Genomic DNA, 19,455 nt, shown 5'->3' on the forward strand with positions numbered 1-19,455 from the left:
GAGTTAAAGCTCTGTGGCTAACTAGATTAATAAAAGAAAATTAATGTTTAACACAGTGGTAAAATGAGTTTTACTTTAACCATTTTGTTTTGGCTAAACACAAATGTATAACAGTCATTTATATGGAATAAACAACTATGCCCCTTCTTCAAATATGTGATCTCATGGGAGTGATATGTTTCTGCAATTATCACTGCCCCATAACTTTTGAAGACTTTTGTACTCTGGACACATTTTCATCACTGTGATGCAGCACAGCACACCATCCCCACACCGAACCATGAAGAACAGATAATGAAAGTGCCACTAGTGACAGATATTAAAAGCTGCTACAACTTCTAGGGCTAGATCCAAAAGAAAACTTAAGTGCTTACAAGTTAGGCACCACACATCTAACTTTAGGTGCCTGTTCCCTCAGGTTGACTCCTAAAACATTGATTAGCTGCCTAAGCTCCCCATACTGTCCACAACTGCCAGCCCCTGCTTGCATCACAGTTTGTGTAGTCTGCACTCATCAGTCATTAGCAGAATGACTGTTCAAGAGGAGCAGAACAGTCCTGCTTCCTGGGAACAAAGACTAAATCCCACAACTTTCCTGTCCTAGGAAAGTACCTTCATTCTTAAATGAAAACCATGCTCATCCCTGCCCATTCTCTTTCTAGGCCCATCAGTCTTGCATTCCTTTCTGCACATTACCACATAAATACAAAGGCACCTACAGGGTCACAGGGCACCTATATCCTCTCAACTGGCCACTGAGTCTTCCTCTGCCGCATGACCTTGAAATGCAAGGGAACTGTGACCATGCATCTGCCAAGGATAAAGGTCTGCAAAATGAAGCAGTACCAGGCAGTCTCGGGTCTGATGCTGGTCTCCTGCATCTATCAAGCAAGACCGCCTTCTCTTGGCCAGTTCTGGTCCAGGGCTTGAAGGGCCAGCAGATAACGCACTTGTCTGAACTGTGGGATTCCACAAGGCAACAGAAGCCTCCGGTGTGTCCGTCACCAGAAAACCTGCATCATACGAGGGACAATTTCAGACCTCTGCCAATTAAGACGACAGTCCCACTGCCCAGAGAACTGGCTTTCTTCAAGAAGAGCAGAAAAAGAAAATAAAAATAAAAGGAACCTTCAACCCTTCAAGAAAGGACACACAGTTGCCACAAAGTAAAGAAGTCCTAGACCAGTCGTCTCCAACCTTTTATGGTGAAGATCACTTTCTGGCACTCCAGGATCTACCACCCCTACCCCCCACCTGCCCCGCTCCATCCCCCCCATGTCCTGCCCTGCTGCCCCCTGCCTCTCAGACAAGCTGCCCGGGCTCTGACCCCACTTGCCCAGCCCAGCCCAGGTGGCAGGGGGCATGGCTCATCCCAGCCACATGTGTCCTGCCACTCCTGATCATGGAGCCTCTGACAGACTAAGATCGACTGTCAGCGGCTCCATGATCGACTGGTTAGTGACCACTGTCCTAGACAGTGAGTGCCTCACGCACAACAAATCTCAGATTGGTGCCTTTTTTGAAATCTCCCCATCTCAGCTGGAAAACCAGAATAGGAGTCTTCTCTTCTCAGCCCTTTGACCCAAATAAATTTGAAATGGAGGAAAGAAATAATTACAACAATGAAGTAAAATGAAAACACAATGAATGGGAAAAGGAGGAAGCAGGATTCAAGAAAGGCTTTGAATTGGCACGTAGGCATTAAAAACAAACACCCTGTCTCCAGCTAGACAGCAGAGAGAAACTGAGGAGGAGGAACTGCGCATCGCCTTTGATCCTCGTGGAAAAGAAGAGGCAGATGATGGTGGCTCCATATGGGTAGGACTAAGGCAAAAAGTCCCTGACTGAGCTAATGGCATGAGCACCCTCACCATGAAAGCATTTATGTGGACAAATTACGCTGGGGAAAAGCAGAACAAGAACCTCGGAAAGCAAACTATCTCCCTATTCTAGAAGGCATCAGAAAGAGCTACATTTCCTCTGAGAAGTGTTCAGTATTTTCAAGTATTATTTCAGGCACCAGGAAAGAAGGCCACTCAATACAATTTAGGAGGCCTTGCAATACTGCAGGATCAGGCCCGGCCACCTTAAAATTCAAAATTACTTGTAAACAAAATGATACAACCTCTTACTTTTAAAAGAATGTCAAAGAAGTTGCTTGATAGATTTTTAAAGATTTAAAAATATATTTCTTTTTATTTCCCTTTGCAAAGGCTGTTGTTCTTCATGCCAACTATCTGTAACTACATCAGCTGCCTAGTTTTGCTTATTTGAAATAGTATCATACAATTCCTAAAAGCAAAATACAGTCATCTCTAGTTGTTTTGAGACTACCAAGAAAACAAATATTAGTGCCGCTATGCTGTGATATTACCTAAATGAAGTGATCCTTGGGGAGAAAAGATTTCCATTCTTAAACTGCATTATATAGCTGTTTCTAACATGATTATAAAATATTTATATCCAGAGTATTTGTGCTGATGCTTCTCCACACCTGCTCTAAGCATCCCTAATATGCAATTAACTTCAGCACCATCACTAATTACTTTCTATGTACAATTTGAAAAATGCAACCAATTGCTTTCAGTCTATTCAGAGCTTGTATATGATTTTACAATCTACAAAATTCAGACTAAAGATAAGTAATCACTCATCCTCCTTCCAACTTAATTGGCCGTTTGTTTGTTTTTATGTAAAAACTCCAACAGAAAAACCCAAACTGTTGAGCCTGGAGTGGAGAGAGAGTAAGGCCACAGAGCCAGATAAGGGCCAGAGGCCCAGCGCTCAAGAGGGGTGCAGTCAGATAGGGGCCAGGGGCCCAGCACACAGGGGCCACTGGCCCAGTCCCCAAAAGGCCTAGACCAGAGCTAGTGCCTCAAAGCCTGGTCTGATACCGTGGGCCCAGGCTAGAAGGCCTAGTTGAAAGTAAAGGGGTAGAGGCCAACAAGATCAAAGCCCCAACAAGAAACAACAATACCATAACACCTGCAAGGGTTCGGGCATGATGTGGAGTGGGGGATTGGAGCCACGCAATTGGCCCCTAAGGCTTGAGGTGCCCTGTGGAGCATGGACAACCAATGAGGCTCAGCGAGGGGCCTGGGACTAGTAGAAGCCCATAGGGTGCCAGGGCATCCCAGTGAGGTTCAGTTGGACTGGGGCCAGGCAAAGGCCCACGGGAAGCCACCCCATTACTATTATTATGCCATCAAGGTATAGCAGGAAAGAAGGGAAAGCAGCCTAGAGGCAGATCAGAGCACGATCACAAAGCCACCAGAAGGTGTCACAGCCACCCCTGGGACCCTGACATGCTACAGGTCTTGTAGTAAGTTTAAGAATATCTGGTAAAAATAACAACACCTTTCCTATAAGCAGCTAGATCACCACCTTCAGCACAGTCACTACAAAACACTGGGATACAAAGTTAAAAAAAAGATGACATAGTTGTGCTTGAAAAACATCCTTATTGAACTAATCTATGAAACAGTCAGATGCATCATGGTTACATCTACTCTTGCATTTGCTCGAAAATCCTCATCATTACAGCTCCATTGATGGGAATACTACCATAAAATGCCTGCTGACTATTCCAACTGCCACATCAAACCCTATTCAGCAGTGGTAAAAACCCTACCCATTCTAGCACTTCCACTCTGGCTACTGCTCCAGCAGTAACACTAATAGTATGCAATAATGGGGATTTATGAAGAAAAGTGCATGAGCAATAGGGGTGTGCAAAATGGGCCATATTCAATTCAGATTAGGCCTGAATCGACAGTGATTCAATTTGTTGATTTGGATCAACTGTCCCCGAATCCAAATCTGAAGATTTGATGCTGATTTGGATAATCAGCGATTTGGCCATAGACACAGCTTTAAATGTTTTTTCTACATACCTCAAGGTAACAGGCACAGCTTATGAATACTGCAATGCTGGGGTGGATGGAGCATCCCACAGGAGTGACCCCTCCTCCCCGTGTGCTCGTCAGCAAGCTCAGAAGTTCCAGGTCCGCCAGGGAGCGTGCTGGGGCGGCCCCCCCCACACCCTCCCAGCTCAGCGATCGGCTGAGGAGGGACCCTGGATGCCCCCCCAGACCTGGGACACACCAGTTGCTGAGCTGGGGGTCGCAGGGGATCCCCCCAGCAGACCCAGAAGTGGACCGGAAGTGTTTCTGGTCCATTTCTGAGTCTGCTGCCCAGCACACTGGGGACCGCCCCCCTCCCCCGCATTCCTGTGGGATACTCCATCCACCCCAGCATCACAGCTTTGATAAGCCATGCCTGGTACCTTGAGGTATGTAGAAAAAACATTTAAAGCTGTGTCTATGGCTGACTCGCTGAATCTTTCTGAATCCCCCGGAATCAATTTGGAGGATTTCGATTCGATTCAGAGAGATTAAAGGGTCTCCTGATTTGATCTGGATTCAGAGATTTGGCCACCGAATAGGGTCAAATCTCCGCCAAACCAAATCAGGGACCAAAGCTTCTCACAGCCCTAATGAACAGGCACAAGCAGAATGTTTTTAGTTTTGCATGTGCAAATAAAGACAATGCAACAGATGACAACAAATGAACTGCATTTCAGCAGAAATCACTCTACTTTTTATCCCCCAAGTACACATGAATATTCATTTATTTTTATTTATACCATGACATGAAAAAAATGGCAAGACAACAAAGAACTTCAATTATGTGAAGATTAAACGCATTATACATTTGCAAACAGTGCCATGTGTTATCTGAAACTATATTCTCCTGGAAGCCCACATATTTGAAAAATAATTTTAGAAAATACCTTGTCTAAAGACAATGGCAAGATAAGTACCTAAAGTAAAATTCTTTAAACACTGATGACTAAGTACATGTTTAATGAGTGTGAAAATAATCCCAACAAATTTTGCCACCATGACATAACATTGTTTTAATCCTTTTTTTTTTTATTTTCAAAAGTAGATTTCTCTTGTTGCCTTGGACTATTGGCAGAGCTCTTGTTCTATTTGTTCTAAAATTGATTAAAAAAAACTTTCCATTTTCCTGTTATACAACATACAGAAGTACAAAACAAAGCAGAGAGTGCCAACAGAGCAATTCAAAAGCAGTTCCCATCACGCAGCAGTCAGAGCCCCAGTACCCTTCATTTCCAGTTACTTCATATCTAGAAGCTAATGTTTAACTACAAATGTCTTGCATCTTTGAACTGCTTGTTAGTTAATTACTGAATATGCAATATTAAACAGTATCAATAGTACCGACAAATAACTCCCTTTAAAAGCCACTGACAAAAAATGCAAATGCTGTGCATTCATTCAAATTCTAATCCATTCTATGTAGATTCATATCTCATATTCATCCCTGTAATATCTGAACACCTTCCAACACTGCGTTAAGCAACTTGATCAATCTCTGTCACCCCTATTTCTTCATTTTTTTTTAATTCCCCCCCCCCCAGGGAAGAAGTGTACGCAGTGGAGTGTTTCATACTGACTGTATAGACATGTACAGTCCTATAAATTTATGTTGGAGAAAACAAGGTCAGAAAAAGTCACTTTGCACTTAAGAGGAAGACATGGGAATATTTCTGATATTTCCTAGTTCAGTTGGGAGTTGACTCTGTGGTCTTGGGCTGAAACAACAACCATGCAGGCAATGGAGAAATAATGTATTTAAACTCTGTACTAGATTGCTATGCTGTAGCTTTACATAGCCGCCTGACATTCTGGAGCAGTAGCTATCACACAATTTATCACTTTTTGTTAAGTGAATGAGCCTGATCCTGTAATTCTTAATCACATGAGTATGGGCTAGATTTATTATTTTGTTCACCAGACATATCTTATTTCCCAGCAGCAGAATGAAACTGAATTGTTTCTTGAAGTAGATTACAATTATTGTATTTCACATTTTAGTTATTGGTTTGTTATCCTGGACACCAAAAAACCTTACTGAATACGAGTTTACCTTACTAAACACATTAAGTAAGTACATACTTAATATTTTCAGTTACTACACATATTGATGCCTACACTCAATAAAATAATAGCTTAAATGTCCTCTGTAACTAACTAACGAACTTTTAAGTAGAGGTCATGGTATTTAGTTAATACCCAAATCAGGAACAAAAATATTCAAGCTATCTATCTGCATAACTGCGTACAATAATGAACAGAGGAAGTATATCTATACAATAATCACAAAACAGGCCCATGGGAATACTTTATGTGAGTATCCTGTATACACCAAAAATACAATCTGAAAGTCATATAAATTGTAATGACACATGTATTTTGCTGAGTATTCACAGACAGTATGGAAGAGCCTCACTAAGAGACATAATTAAAGCAAATAATTGGCATTGGGTATAATTTATGGGTGTAATTTTCAAGCAAAAATTTTGTATGACATTTAATTAGACAAAAAATATGATCAGTGTCAAACTACTGCTCATCAGTTCATAAGTGACATGCCAAGTTTCTGGCAAAACACAAGTTAGAGTGGATGCCAATCATTAAGCTAATGTACATCAAAATAGAAAAAAGAATTACAAGGGTTTGATCAAAAATGGTGCAAACTGCAATGTATGTAATTTTCAAGACCTACTAGCACCTGTAATAACTGCTCACAAGATGGCAATTATCTTTGAAACGTGTTGTAAACACATCACTTCCTTATTAAGAGTTAGGAGCATAATAGTCTCCCTTTCCTGCACTCTAGATGTCAAGACATTTTTCAGGATGCCTAGTGAGGCTGCAGAATTTGTTTGTTTTGAAGACATTTTATATTTGAATGAAAATGAAGGTCAACAATTCTAGAGAAAACAAGCATCTAAGAAAAATCAAAAGATAAAATGTTTCTATTCACGGCTGGTAGGAAAACTTATTATAGTAAACCTTTAAATATATTATGGAAAAACTTTCAGAGAGATAAGTTTTAAATAAAATATTTTTGCAAAGCAAACTGTGTTCATTCCAAAGTAAATTAAAAGTGATGATGATAAACATTGGGAAATGCTGTTTATCATATCAGTAACTTGTTAGTAATTGTAATATCATCGGTGTTCCTGGACAGGCATAGGACAAATGCTCACTGCTCCATGGATGCGTAGGCTCTTCGGAAATGGAACCTGTTCAGTTCCGTTAGGCACATTTGGGTATGTATTTTGGGGACCCACATCCCTGTGGTGCGCAGCTAGTATCATTGATAACAAGGAATCTGATGGAGTGCCCACATGGAAGCATACTTTTCATTAAAGAACTGCAAGCTTTGGAAAAAGGCAGGGATGGTTTCAATCATTATGCACATCTCAATTCTTACAAAGCAAGGAGTCTGAGATGTTACTGAGGCTATTCCAAACAACTAAAATGTGGGGAAGAAGGGAAGAGGAGGCTCTTATGCACACACACGCAACGGGGGTGATTGCCCTAAGCATTTTCCCATCTCAGTTCAACAGCTCAGGCTGAGCTCTGGGCTCAGAGTTTTCTGTGGTGTTCTGAACTTCCACTTACAGAATGCACTGCGATACACAAATACTCTTGCCAAAACACTGACAAGAGACCGGTTTATACTGTATGTAATGAATATACCAGGAGATAGGGTCTCCATCCCCTGACACATGTATACCAATTTCCTGCCCATTTGTGATCATCCTGTGCAACTCTTACTACTCCACATCCTTTCCAGTTGAGGATCACACAACAGCCTTGTTGCAGCTTCCGAAATTGATTAAAGGGAATATATTAAAGTAATACACATACATTTCGGAGTAGGGTAATAAATATTTTGTCTCTTCCCTTCTTGAAGTACTCTTCATCTTCCTCGTCTCTCATTTCTGATAACTGTCTCCCCCCAAAAAATTCAAAAACTTAAAGAAACAAGCAAATACACCAGCAATTAAAAACCATGTTTTGGAAAGGATGTTCGTAAACCATCATGCTGTTCTTCTCTTCACTGATTTTCCATCTTCTCTTTAGTTTGCTGCTTCTTCTGGAGAAGGGATGCAACTTTTCTTAGCATACTGCCTGCCACTATGGGATTCCCATTCCCTGCTGGAGCTATTCTATCATCATCATCAGTGACCTGCCTTCTCTCCACAGATCACCTATGGATCAATGGGCCCCAATTTGGCAACCAATGTAACAGGCACAAAGGGCAACACATTCATGATGTCAGAGGAAATTTAGAAATGTATAACGCTGAAAAATATCAACACACACAAAGGCTGCAGCAGTATTACAGGGTATAATCTTGAAATTATAGTACTCCAACCAAAAATGTATAGAAAGTCTCGCAATAATGATCATCTTAATTTTAAAGCATTTCAAATCCTATATAGCCCTTTTTAAAATCATGTCTACCAATAAAAAAAAAGAACTCCCTCCATAATACGTAACTCAGGCTGGAGAAACACATGGCCAAATTTATAATTTTACAAGTCTTATAAATTGATTTTAGCCATTACTGCATTACACATAATTCACTAAAGGTGATGGAATGCTTATTTGGTTAGATAGCTAATGTGTCCCTAAAGAATAAAAGCTACTTTAATACATCACTTTGCCATAAAGGTGCTGTAGACAGCAAAAGAGCATTTTGTCAACTTCAGGAAATAAGAGAACTATTAAGAATTATTTAAAGCTTCATAAAGCACAAGGAAAATGTGCAACTGTCAATAAGGGTAGATATTAATCTTTCCATCCCCTTGCACGTATTTTCAGCATGCTGTGCTTAGGTTTACCAGATGTGCAGTTTCATGTAACCTGTTAATCTGTTGAGGCAGAGGTGAGCCCTTCAGAGAGTTAATATCCCTTGAGGAGTAAGAGTCCTCTAAAATAATCGTCATGGCTACAGGGCATAAATGTCACCTGCACATTTATATATATTCCCAGCTGCCTGACTGAGCCTCCTTCCTCCAATTTAACTACTGCTGGGGTTAAAAATATCTCTCTCTTTTAAATATAGGAGAAGATATTACAGGCTTTAAAATCGCTAGTGCAAGGGAGAAAACAGCCCAGAGGCAATATGCAAATGCCATTTGGAATAAAAAAAATCTCATTCTAAAGAGGAATCCTCCAATGTAATTACAGAACTAAACAGACTCAGTAAAATAGGGTTACTTGTAACCTTCATCAGACTGGGCTCTTCTGTTCAAACCAAGCATTAGTAAGACAATAGGAGCTTGTTCATGGATTTTAATCAGCTATTACTATATATTTTCAAACTGACTTGTTACCAAACCAACAAGCATTTATAGCACATTACTTATAAAAATCTTATAACAAAATTATGGAAAGGCTGCACTGCATATGTGGGGAAACCACCAGTGAATTATGAGGGCCAAGCCAAACCAGCAACAAAACCAACTTTATGCCAAACTACCATTGCATCATGCAGGCCAAGATAAAATCATGTATCCCTCAGATCAGGGAAAGAGATGGTGTTTCTACATTTATTGTCATCTGTATCTATGAATGAAGGTGTACAATGTAAAGCCAATAGTGATTTTGGTACTGTACAAAACAGAAGATGATGTGGTTCCTTTAACCCAAGGAATTAGCAATCCAAACAACAATTTTAGTGGCATAAAGATACGGTTTCAGCAGCTCTAAAAATTCACCTTTATTTCTAAATAAGGTGATTGTTAAAATTGAATGCTTTTTGCCCTGTAATGACCATGTCACATAGCTTCAGTTTAAACACATCTTTCTCCCAGGCAGGCAGCCCAGCAGATAAAGCTTTGAAAACCAGATTCTTTCTTTCCTGTGCATCATCATCACTGAAACTAGAGGTTCTGCAGAGAAGCCCTTTGTTGCTCTGGTGCATTCTCCGCTCTCTTCAAATTATAATCTCACTGACACCTCTGGAGCCCTACTGCTTTCAACAGGATAAGACCAGATGCAACAGACTGGAACACAGTAAACAGATTCATTACTTATTCACAGGAGGGAGAAGAGTCCTGCTCACTCGTGTTCTCAGCTGTGCTGGCTCCTGAGTGACAACAAAGGTAGAAAGCACTAAAACCAACAGATATGACTCTGAACACATGCAGACAGCAGATCTGTTGAGCAAGTTGGCATTTTTAAACTGTCACTATTTGGAAAAGGAATTCACTTTATAAAAAAAAATAACAGCTGTTTTATTTTACTCTTTAGAATGAACATGTTGCAAGATGATTATCTTTCAATGTGGAAAGCCTCCTACAAGTTAAAGCAAACTTAGTGAGATTAAATTTGACTCAGGCCTTCATAGGTGCACAAGAAAGGGGGCAGAGCACAAGGCACTTGTCACACTACTCACTAAGATGCTCTATAGGTGCCAGGTCCCATCAGACTCCAGGCACAGAAGGACAGCAGCATTTCAGCAGCCATGCTGGCAGTTGACACTATGAAAAGGTAGGTAAGGGTATACTCCCTCATCTGTCCTAAGATGTGCTACCATTCTTAGGCACGGTACTTTCGGGCGTTACTATCATTGCACAGCATTTCTCTCCTGCCTGGAGTGTTAAAGCCACAGCCTAGCCTTAAAGTGCTTATATATAACATTATAATTCTTTCATAATATTTCTGAATGTGAAGGTTCACTAAGAAAGCTGAATCTGGACTCCAAATCTCTAGTTTAGTTGCTCAGGCCATTTAGTCTGCCAAATGAATATTTTAGCAATTGATAAAAAATAATTTTACAAGGATGATGGTATCTCTTAAAAAGGAAGAATTTCTTTTTCCCTGATAAGATACATACCTGTACACTGTCCTCCATTTGTTGGATCCCCATAGTATCCTGGCATGCATGTTTCACATTGTTTTCCTGTTGTTAGATTTTTACATTGATCACAAACGTTGCCATTAATGCAAGTGCTGTGTCCATTACACTGGCAAGCTGGAATATAAAAATTGAAACAGCCATTACCATTTCAGTTCTGAGAATAAAGCTGTTACTAAGTGACCACAACAATTCTGAATGTTTCAGACTTAGAGTCCAATTTCTGTATATATAAAATAACATGACACCAAATTAAAACAGGATTGTGACAAAATATAAATTCTCAACACCGTAGAAATGTTGAGTATATGGTGATTTGATGGTTTAAGGAACAAGAGAACAACTTTTGACTCACTTTCACTAACTAAATGCAGTTCCTATCTTTAAAAGTTGCCTCCTCTTTTGCCATAAACTCTACCAAGTTACTTTAAAAACCAGTCATAGAGTCAGCCAGATGATTAACTTCAATTGCTTTCCCTAAATGCCACCAATTATGAAGAGCTCACATTCTACTGTGCTAGAGAATAACAACAAAATATCAATGGACTCTACTAATAAAACAAACTATGGCCCATCCCAGTTTCTTTGAACAGGTTTGGCCCTGAAAGCTCTAAGTGACAAGAGGATCATCTGAAATGACTCCAAACTCAGCTCATCTTTGCAGGTAAAACAAGAACCATTAGTCTTGCCACTGCCCACAGCACCTAAAAGCCCACAATAGTATGACAGGTTCTCAAGAAACCTGCACTAGATTCGACCAATCTTGCAAACAAGCTAAATGCCAACCTGCCTTTCCTTAGGCAAACGTATAGAAAAAGTAGTACTGACCATGCAACAAAAGGACATAAAGCACTCTTCCAGCATACTGGACCCCTTAAGTCAGGACTCATCAGAAACAGGAAGAGGGAAGGAGAGAAAGCTAGTGGTATTGATATGTACCCTCTTTATAGATGAGAGCACATGGGAACCTCAACACTCAACTTATTGAGCTGTCTCCAAAACAGTCAATTCCTGAATGCTGTTGGTCTTTGGGCAAGACCACAGCAGTTATACAAACATATGCCAAAGACTGGATAGGAAATGTTTTCTCTTTTCTGAGAGACCTTATATGTGGAGTCTGAAAAGACAAAGCTTATCCTCTCTCCTTTTCAACAGATAAGATCTCTGTGAGAAGCTGTGTAAAGCCACATCTGCAAAATACTGGTACCAAAATACTGATACCACCTAAACATACACTTCTTCAATCCACATGGATAGTGCTATCTTCTGTAGATGAAATAGTGGCTGAAAAAACAAAAACGGCCTTTCAAATGAGGAAGATGTTAGAAGTGCTAGCATGAAGGAGATAACACTTTGAGTAACATGATAAAAACCTAAGGGTTAGGGCAGGAGTAGGCAATTATTTTGGCTGGCAGGCCACTTAACAAGGCTTGGCGAGCTGTTGAAGGCTGTATACATAAAATCTTTTTCAGAAGATCTCATTTTAACAAATTATAGATTATAGAAATAAATCAGATTCTTAAAAAAAAAAAAAATCAGTTACTGTAACTAATTTTATTTCAAAAAATAATTTTTGTCCTGATTTATGGTTTTCTTTTTAATAGTGTATATAGAGGCAATTGCATAATAGTTCAAAATAATGTCTTATTCTTGTATATTGTGCAGGTAGGTATATGAGGTGTGCGCTCATGTGTGGATGAATTGCCCACATGGTTGGTCCTGGGAGCCAGGCGGGGGTACATGCAGCAGAATTTGCCTGTGCAGTGCAAGCCACCCTGATGCCCCCACTCCATCTGGCCCACAGCTGTCCCCATGGCACTCTGCATGGGACCAAACCCCACTTGCTCCTGCTCAGGGGAACCCACACCCACCCATGCCCACCAATAGCCCTGGCCTTGGCTAGCAGATGCAGCTTCCTGGCAGGGCTGTCTGAGTACTGGCTGGTTCCCCCTGCCTCCATGGGCTCCTCCTCCTCCTACCCATGTTGCACTGCTCTGGTCACCTTCCACCCACTTGGCATCTACAGACTGGATACAATCACTTGGTGAACAGGATCTGGCCCATGGGCTGTATTTTCCCCTTCCATGGGTTAGGTCCTAATTTAATAGAAAGTTTCTGTGCTCCAGTTCTAAAAATAGAATGTATTGGATTCTTCTCTTCTACTTGATAAGATTAGTAACAGAATAAATATGTCTTCTAAATGACTGATTCAACATACATTCCCCTCCAGTGAACACCAGCCAACAGAGCACCAAACACTCATTGCCCCAAATCTGGAATAGTGTTCCTCCCTTTAATTAGGGTTTCTAAATTGAGACCAAATGATAAAACACAGCTTGCCCAAGACAAAACTGCCCACAATGGGAGCTAGACCAGTTACCAGAAGCCAATTATAAGGATGACCGTTTAGCTAAGGCTGGGCAAAGCACCTGCCTCTGCTACAGGCTCCTACGTGGCCTTTAATAAGTCATCATTTCTGTGTCCACCTTCTAGAAGAGGAAAATAACATTACCTCTCTACATTCAAAGGTGTTTTTAAAACAAAGGAACTACAGTGATGGAATAGGCAGACATATAGGCAGAAGTGCCCGTGATACTTTACTTAAGGTAACATTTTTGGATAGTCGGAAACATTGTGTTCCTTAGCTCCTGAACCCCTGATTCTGGATTGGTCTGAAAAAAATAGATACTGATAAGCCCCTTGTATGAATGTTCACAGAGTCCAGCTCCAAACACACCTTGTATTCAAGAGCCCTCTCCTAATAGCAAATACTAAAGAAAATAAGGCAAGGGAAACGGATTAAAAAAAATTAAAGGGACATCTGGGGGGCAGGGAGGAGAACAGGGGGAAATAGATTTTCAGTGGATTTTAATTTTCTATTTCAAAGATCCTTTTTTTGTAATTTGAGCTTATCATTTATATACTCTAAAGACTAACACCATAGCTAGATAAATTAAATGGATTCTCACTGTAGAGTTAACGGGTTTTAAGAGCTCACTTAGAACTGAGAGTGCTTTAACAACCAATGCCAGGCTTGGCTCTGAAGCTATTAAACCTCCTGAGTTTATAATGTTCTCTTGCTTCAGCAGCTGTAAATTCTGTAACCAGATATCTGTGCAGTTAACTTCCAGAGTGGGCTTGTACAGGGCATCTATCTTTGCACGCCAGCTAACATCTCAATGCAAGTTTTTACTGTGCCTGGTTGCTTCCCATTTTCATAAAATATATTAAACAGACTTACATTTATATTTAAAAGATATTTATTGTTCATTTTAACCTAGTAACATAGCCAGCTTGATATTTCAGAGTTCTGTTGCTATAAGGTATTGATACCACAAACATGGTCTGTAGATAAATAGAGAGGCCATTTACATATAAATAAAACTTGCCACATTTAGATGCTTCATAGATGTTATGAAGCTTAGTTTAACAGCAGAACAACTTGAATAGTGTACACACAATCATAATTACACATTTATTAGGATCCTCAATAGTAAATTAAAGGGGCTGCATTAACATTTCTTCTTACATCGGCCTGTACAACTATGTCTCAATCTTTTCACAGAATGCTTTTTGGAAAAAATGTGCCGTGGCAAATGGGAACCAAATTTCAATGGCTAAATTAGCAGGAATAGAATTATTTCCAAATGTGAATTTTTGTTGCATTTGTTTCCTTTTTTCATAAAACTGGAACACAGGCAAATCTTGATTATTTTTAAAACGTCACATTTGATACCTTCTGGTGTGACATTTTTATATCAGAGATAATCAGCTACTCATCACTAACTTACTCCTTCTAGTTCATTTCCATTCTTACAGGGATGCCTTCAAATAAAGAAAAAAAAAGACAAAATAAAACAAATCTGTAGGTTTTACCTGGACAATGGATGAAAGACCATTCATAATTTTTCTCTTTTGAGCACAGACTAGTTTCAAGGACCATTTCATGAGAGTGCACCCCGGCAGGCTTCACTGGTCCTCTGGAAGATCCTTCCAAACATTGCCCTTTTCCTGTATTACTGGGATCATTGCACCATCCACATCCAGGCTGCTCCAAACACTGCCCACAGGTCCTCAATCCAGAGCAGTTTTGAGCTGTATTTCAGATAGCATAAAAATAACACAAGTTTTGGGTTTTTTTAAATCAAGTATAGCACATTTCTGCTTCAGCTCAAGATGTAGTTTCTATTAAAATTTCTTCTTTCCACAGACTATTACCATTCCCAAAATATTTTAGTAAGAATGCTTCCATAATTTGTTTGGAACCAAATTATGATTTTGAGAGACAGGTAGATGAATGTTGCTACCAAAAAAGGTTATAGCAATAAAACAAAACAAAAATAAAATAAGTATACAGAAAACTGAGTACTACAATTTGCGCGCACACAAAATCTACTCCAATTCTTATGCTAAATCCACATATATTTTGTGTTATTGGTAGTATGTTTCTCTACGGTAAGAGGATGTCCCATGCATCATTGAACCAAATAGTTATGGAAGCCACATGACCATTATACCACAGGCAAAAAGGGGAAGTCTTGAGACTATGAAAGGAGAACAAAGCAGAAAAATCAAATTTCAACTATTGCTATCAATACCCAACAGAGGAATGAACTTCTTTTTCCACAGATCTAGCAGTGCTTTACACATGCACAGACAAGGTTCGTTGGGTGAATCTGATATCTTTTATTAGACCAACTTAAATAGTTGGAAAACAATTACTAAGCAAGCTTTTGGGTTCAAAAACCCTTCATCAGGCTAAGGAAGTTTCAGCAGTTGGTGTGGGAGTGGAAGAGGAAAGTGCATCAGCCAATCACCAGATGACTAAGCCAACACTGTGGTGAAATCATGAAATAAGCAAATGCCGAGGATGGATCAGAAAAGGCATTTCCTTTAGAAACAGAGAAGTATTAATGTACACCGAACCAGTGAAAACTCATCTGGAATACTGTGTACATTTCTGGTCAGTGATGCTCAAGGATTAATTCAAACAAGAGCACGTACAGAGAGGGTCCATTAGCATCATCAAGGGAATGAAGTGTGAGAAGAGCTATTTATGATATGGAAAACACTAGCACAAGAAAAAAAAAAAAGGTAAAAACTTGCTATGAAAAGTTTAGATTGGAAATTATAAGATTTATAACTCTCAGAGGAGTGAGGTTCTGGAACAGACTTCTAATAGAAGTGGGAGTAAAAGAAAAAAACATAACAGAAGTGGACTTGTTACACGTTAATTTTAGGCAGCTTCTGGGGCTTTTAACCCATGAATTATCCACACATTAACAACAGGAACTAGTTTTAAGCGTACTTTAAGCACGCTAAGGTTAAACCACTCCAGGGCAGGTTTCTCTCTGATCTCTCATACCCAGCTCACGTTCCATTAATGTGTGGCCACTCCCCAGAGATGAGACAGCCAAGATGCAGTCCTCCAGCTTCCCGGGATATAGTGCCCCCTTTCCCTACCCTCCTGTTCTCTGTGGACAAACTTTCTAACCCCTGAACTCTACTTGCCCAGGGAGCAGTTCTGGCAGCAAGCCAACTCTCCCTCACATCATCAGAGGTGTGATCTTCCCACCGCCACAGTGCAACCCCATACAAAGAGCCTGCAGAGCACATGGTAGCTAGCCAGGTCCAGGGACTTGGGGAAAGTCTGTTCACCAGGGCCCCTCTTGGGGTCACCAGAAAGAAAGGCCACAAGCTGAGGGAGGATAGGTTTAGGTTAGATATTAGGAAGAACTACTTGCACCTCATTCTTCTGGTCTGGTGGTCTACAGCAGACCCTCATCACAACATCACCCTTCTTGCTCTCCCTTCTGGCCCTAAACAGAGACTTTCAACAGGCCTATCTCCATTTTCACACTGGAGCTCTCAGGGATCATACAGCTCTTTTACATAAAAATCAACTTCTCCTCCTCTTCTCTCCTGCCCATCCTTCCTGAACAGTTTGTACCCATCTATGACTGTACTCAAATCATGTGAGCTATCCCACCCCATCTCTTATTCCAGTCACATTGTAGTTCTATGACTTCCAATTGTTCCTGCTCATTTCCCAGGCTCTGATCATTCGTGTACAGACACCCAAAGTAACTATTTTACTAAAAATAGTCTTGCGGATTGCCAAAGAGCAGCAAAGTAGTATTAACTGCACTGAACTAGATAACTAGTCAAGCAAGCTATAAAAAGTTAAAGCTGTACAAAAAAATGTGTTCCTATGCACTTAATGAAGGCAGCAGAAAGCTCCACTTTGAGCTGGTAGGTGCATTCCACCCTTTATGCCTTTGGTGACAAACACCAAGAGCCGAAAGGCACATGAACATGATACAGGCATCCTTCCAAACTTAGATGAATAAGGTGCACACCCTTCCGTGGTAGAAAGTGCCTAGGGTCAATCACTTGAAAGAGCATAAACTTTACCACGGAGACTATAATCTGCATGAATATTATAAATATTAAATAAGAAACAATGATGGAAAAAAACCAAAAACAACCTGCTAGAGGGAACTGGCATTTTGTTTCACATGGTCCCTTTGTAGATACAGTTTCAGAAGTAGTTTCCATTCAGATATATGCTTTTCAGGGACTTTCTTTGAGGCAAGGTCCTTAGTTTAAGACAGAGGAATTTATTCTTGTGAGTGTTTGTTTATATTACTATTACTGACATTAAGAGACTACAATGCCCCCTGAAATCAGCAGGGATGCTAAAAGTAATGCAAAGACAACTGTTACAGAACAGCTCTACACTCCACTGGTGAATACATTTAAAATCATTACTGGTGCTAGAAAGGATAGTATTCACTGTCTGGGGGGAAGAAATAAAAAGCTGGCCATAAATTTCTTGGCAGACATCCAGTGTTTTCAATGTAGTCATGAATACAGAAATGCTGTAAAAGTAGAGGGACACCACCGCACATCATCCGCGATGAAGACATGGCGCTGCCTTTTATCTTTTCAGGGTCAGTCTGGTAAGTCTATGCCCGTTGTCAGTAATGGAATAGATCTTTGGACCGGATCCCTGCTTATGGTTAATGCAGTAGACAGTGGCAGTTGCAGAAATATGCACAACACCAGTCTCAAAGAGCTGCCTTGTCTTTACAGGAATACCACATGATTCACTTCCAAGACACCACTGAGATGCAGGCAGCCAAGCAACAACTCCTGTACTTAATAGCTGCCCTTCAACCTTTGGTCTTCAAGAGAGGGAAGGAAGCAGTCAAAACATGAAAAACGTTTGATGTTCTATGTAGTTACAATGGTTTGTAAAGCTGAAAAGAACAAAAGTAGAAAGGAACAAGGTGTAGAGGGAGATTTACACTGGAGGAGGACAATCTCTTTTCTGAACCCTTATAGGCCAGCCATGAGTACCCAGCCACTAGTAATTCATTCTCAGATTGTAATACTTTGAAGTTGTGATAAAGAGTGGAAGGATATTTTTCTGGCATGCAGGTCTTAAAATGACTAAATATCATCAATAGAACAGCGCTCTTCATTTCTCTTCTATGCTGTGAAAATAAATTAGCAGTCTTCATCTGCATTCATTCAATGTGATATTTTGTGTCTTTTAACCCATGAATGCTTGTGTCAAGTTGCCCTTTGGTATAGAGTTAAACACTCAAATATCCAGCACTGAGTCATAACACAATAATTAAATGTAGACGTATTATTTCTTTTATTAAGCTATAATTGAAAACTATGCTTTAAACAAACAAGAAATAAAAACTAAACATACTTAACAAGTGGAAAAGCCTATTTATATTATTTATACCGTATTAATTAAATATATATGTTAGTAGTAATAAATAATCTATCTCCTGGAGGTTTTTTTACATAATTAGCAAAAAATCAGATTTGGATATTCATTTTCTTGCTTTCTGCTCAAAATTTCAAATGCTTTAAGGCTGATAAAATGCCTGCTCATGGAAATTCAATTTTTTTTTTATTGGCTAGATAGAGAACACAATTTCAGGGAAAGGCACTTCTATATGATATTGAACTGACATGCAGCAAATCCCATTTGGTTTATTTAATATAAAATTTTACAGACCTGCCTTGAATGACAACTAAATTAAAACACAGTACTTCTGTTATCCCTGCACAAATAAAAGGCACATGGTTGTTTTCAAATACAAGCAAAACGTGCAAGTTATTTAAGTGTAGTTATAACACAAGCCAAGGAAAAAACAGAAAGTACAAAGTGAAAGCTAATTTTCCATCTACAATTCATGTCATTGTTAAAAATAAAGGCATTTTTTACCTCCAAATTGTTGGTCTTGTGGGTTTATGCTGTCATTTTAAAATTAATATTTGTTGGAACGTTTTTATTTTAATTTCTCATTTTGAAACAAACAAAAAGACTTTCCTCGATTGTTATAGAAGAAAATATGTACCAAAGTTTAAAACCTTTGCATATTTACAGCATTATCAATCCCTTTATAGGCTACTCTATTGCAAATGAGAGGAAATCACACATCATTCCTTAACACTTCATCCTTAACAAGGCCAGCTTGCCCTGAACCAGCGTCTAAAGGCAGGGTCTGGAAGCATACATGGAAACAAGGGTTGTTCAAGCAGTCCTAGTCCTCACCTCGCACCTGAATCAGACCCTTTTTTTAGAACTGAAACCATGCTTTAAAAAAGCATCATAGGCAAGGCTCCTGCTAGCAACTCAGCTAATTGATTTCTGCAGCAATCATTATCCCTTCGCTGAAA

At 39.8% G+C, this 19,455-nt stretch overlaps 1 protein-coding gene across 5 annotated transcripts in view; it reads right to left on the bottom strand.

Annotated features, from left to right (window-relative positions):
- Positions 1-19,455, bottom strand: part of ATRNL1 (attractin like 1) — a 1,104,086-nt gene that overhangs the window by 783,192 nt on the left and 301,439 nt on the right. For all 5 annotated transcript variants that reach the window (XM_090056522.1, XM_090056523.1, XM_090056521.1 and 2 more), the window contains exons 18-19: positions 14,626-14,844; positions 10,729-10,866 (exon numbers count right to left, since the gene is read on the bottom strand). In XM_090056522.1, coding sequence (XP_089912648.1) covers positions 10,729-10,866; positions 14,626-14,844 — 357 coding nt within the window. The remainder of the gene's footprint in view (positions 1-10,728; positions 10,867-14,625; positions 14,845-19,455) is intronic.

Source organism: Crocodylus siamensis, chromosome 7 (genome assembly GCF_052110815.1).
Source record: "Crocodylus siamensis isolate JL-2025a chromosome 7, ASM5211081v1, whole genome shotgun sequence".
Classification (NCBI taxonomy): Eukaryota; Metazoa; Chordata; order Crocodylia; family Crocodylidae; genus Crocodylus; species Crocodylus siamensis.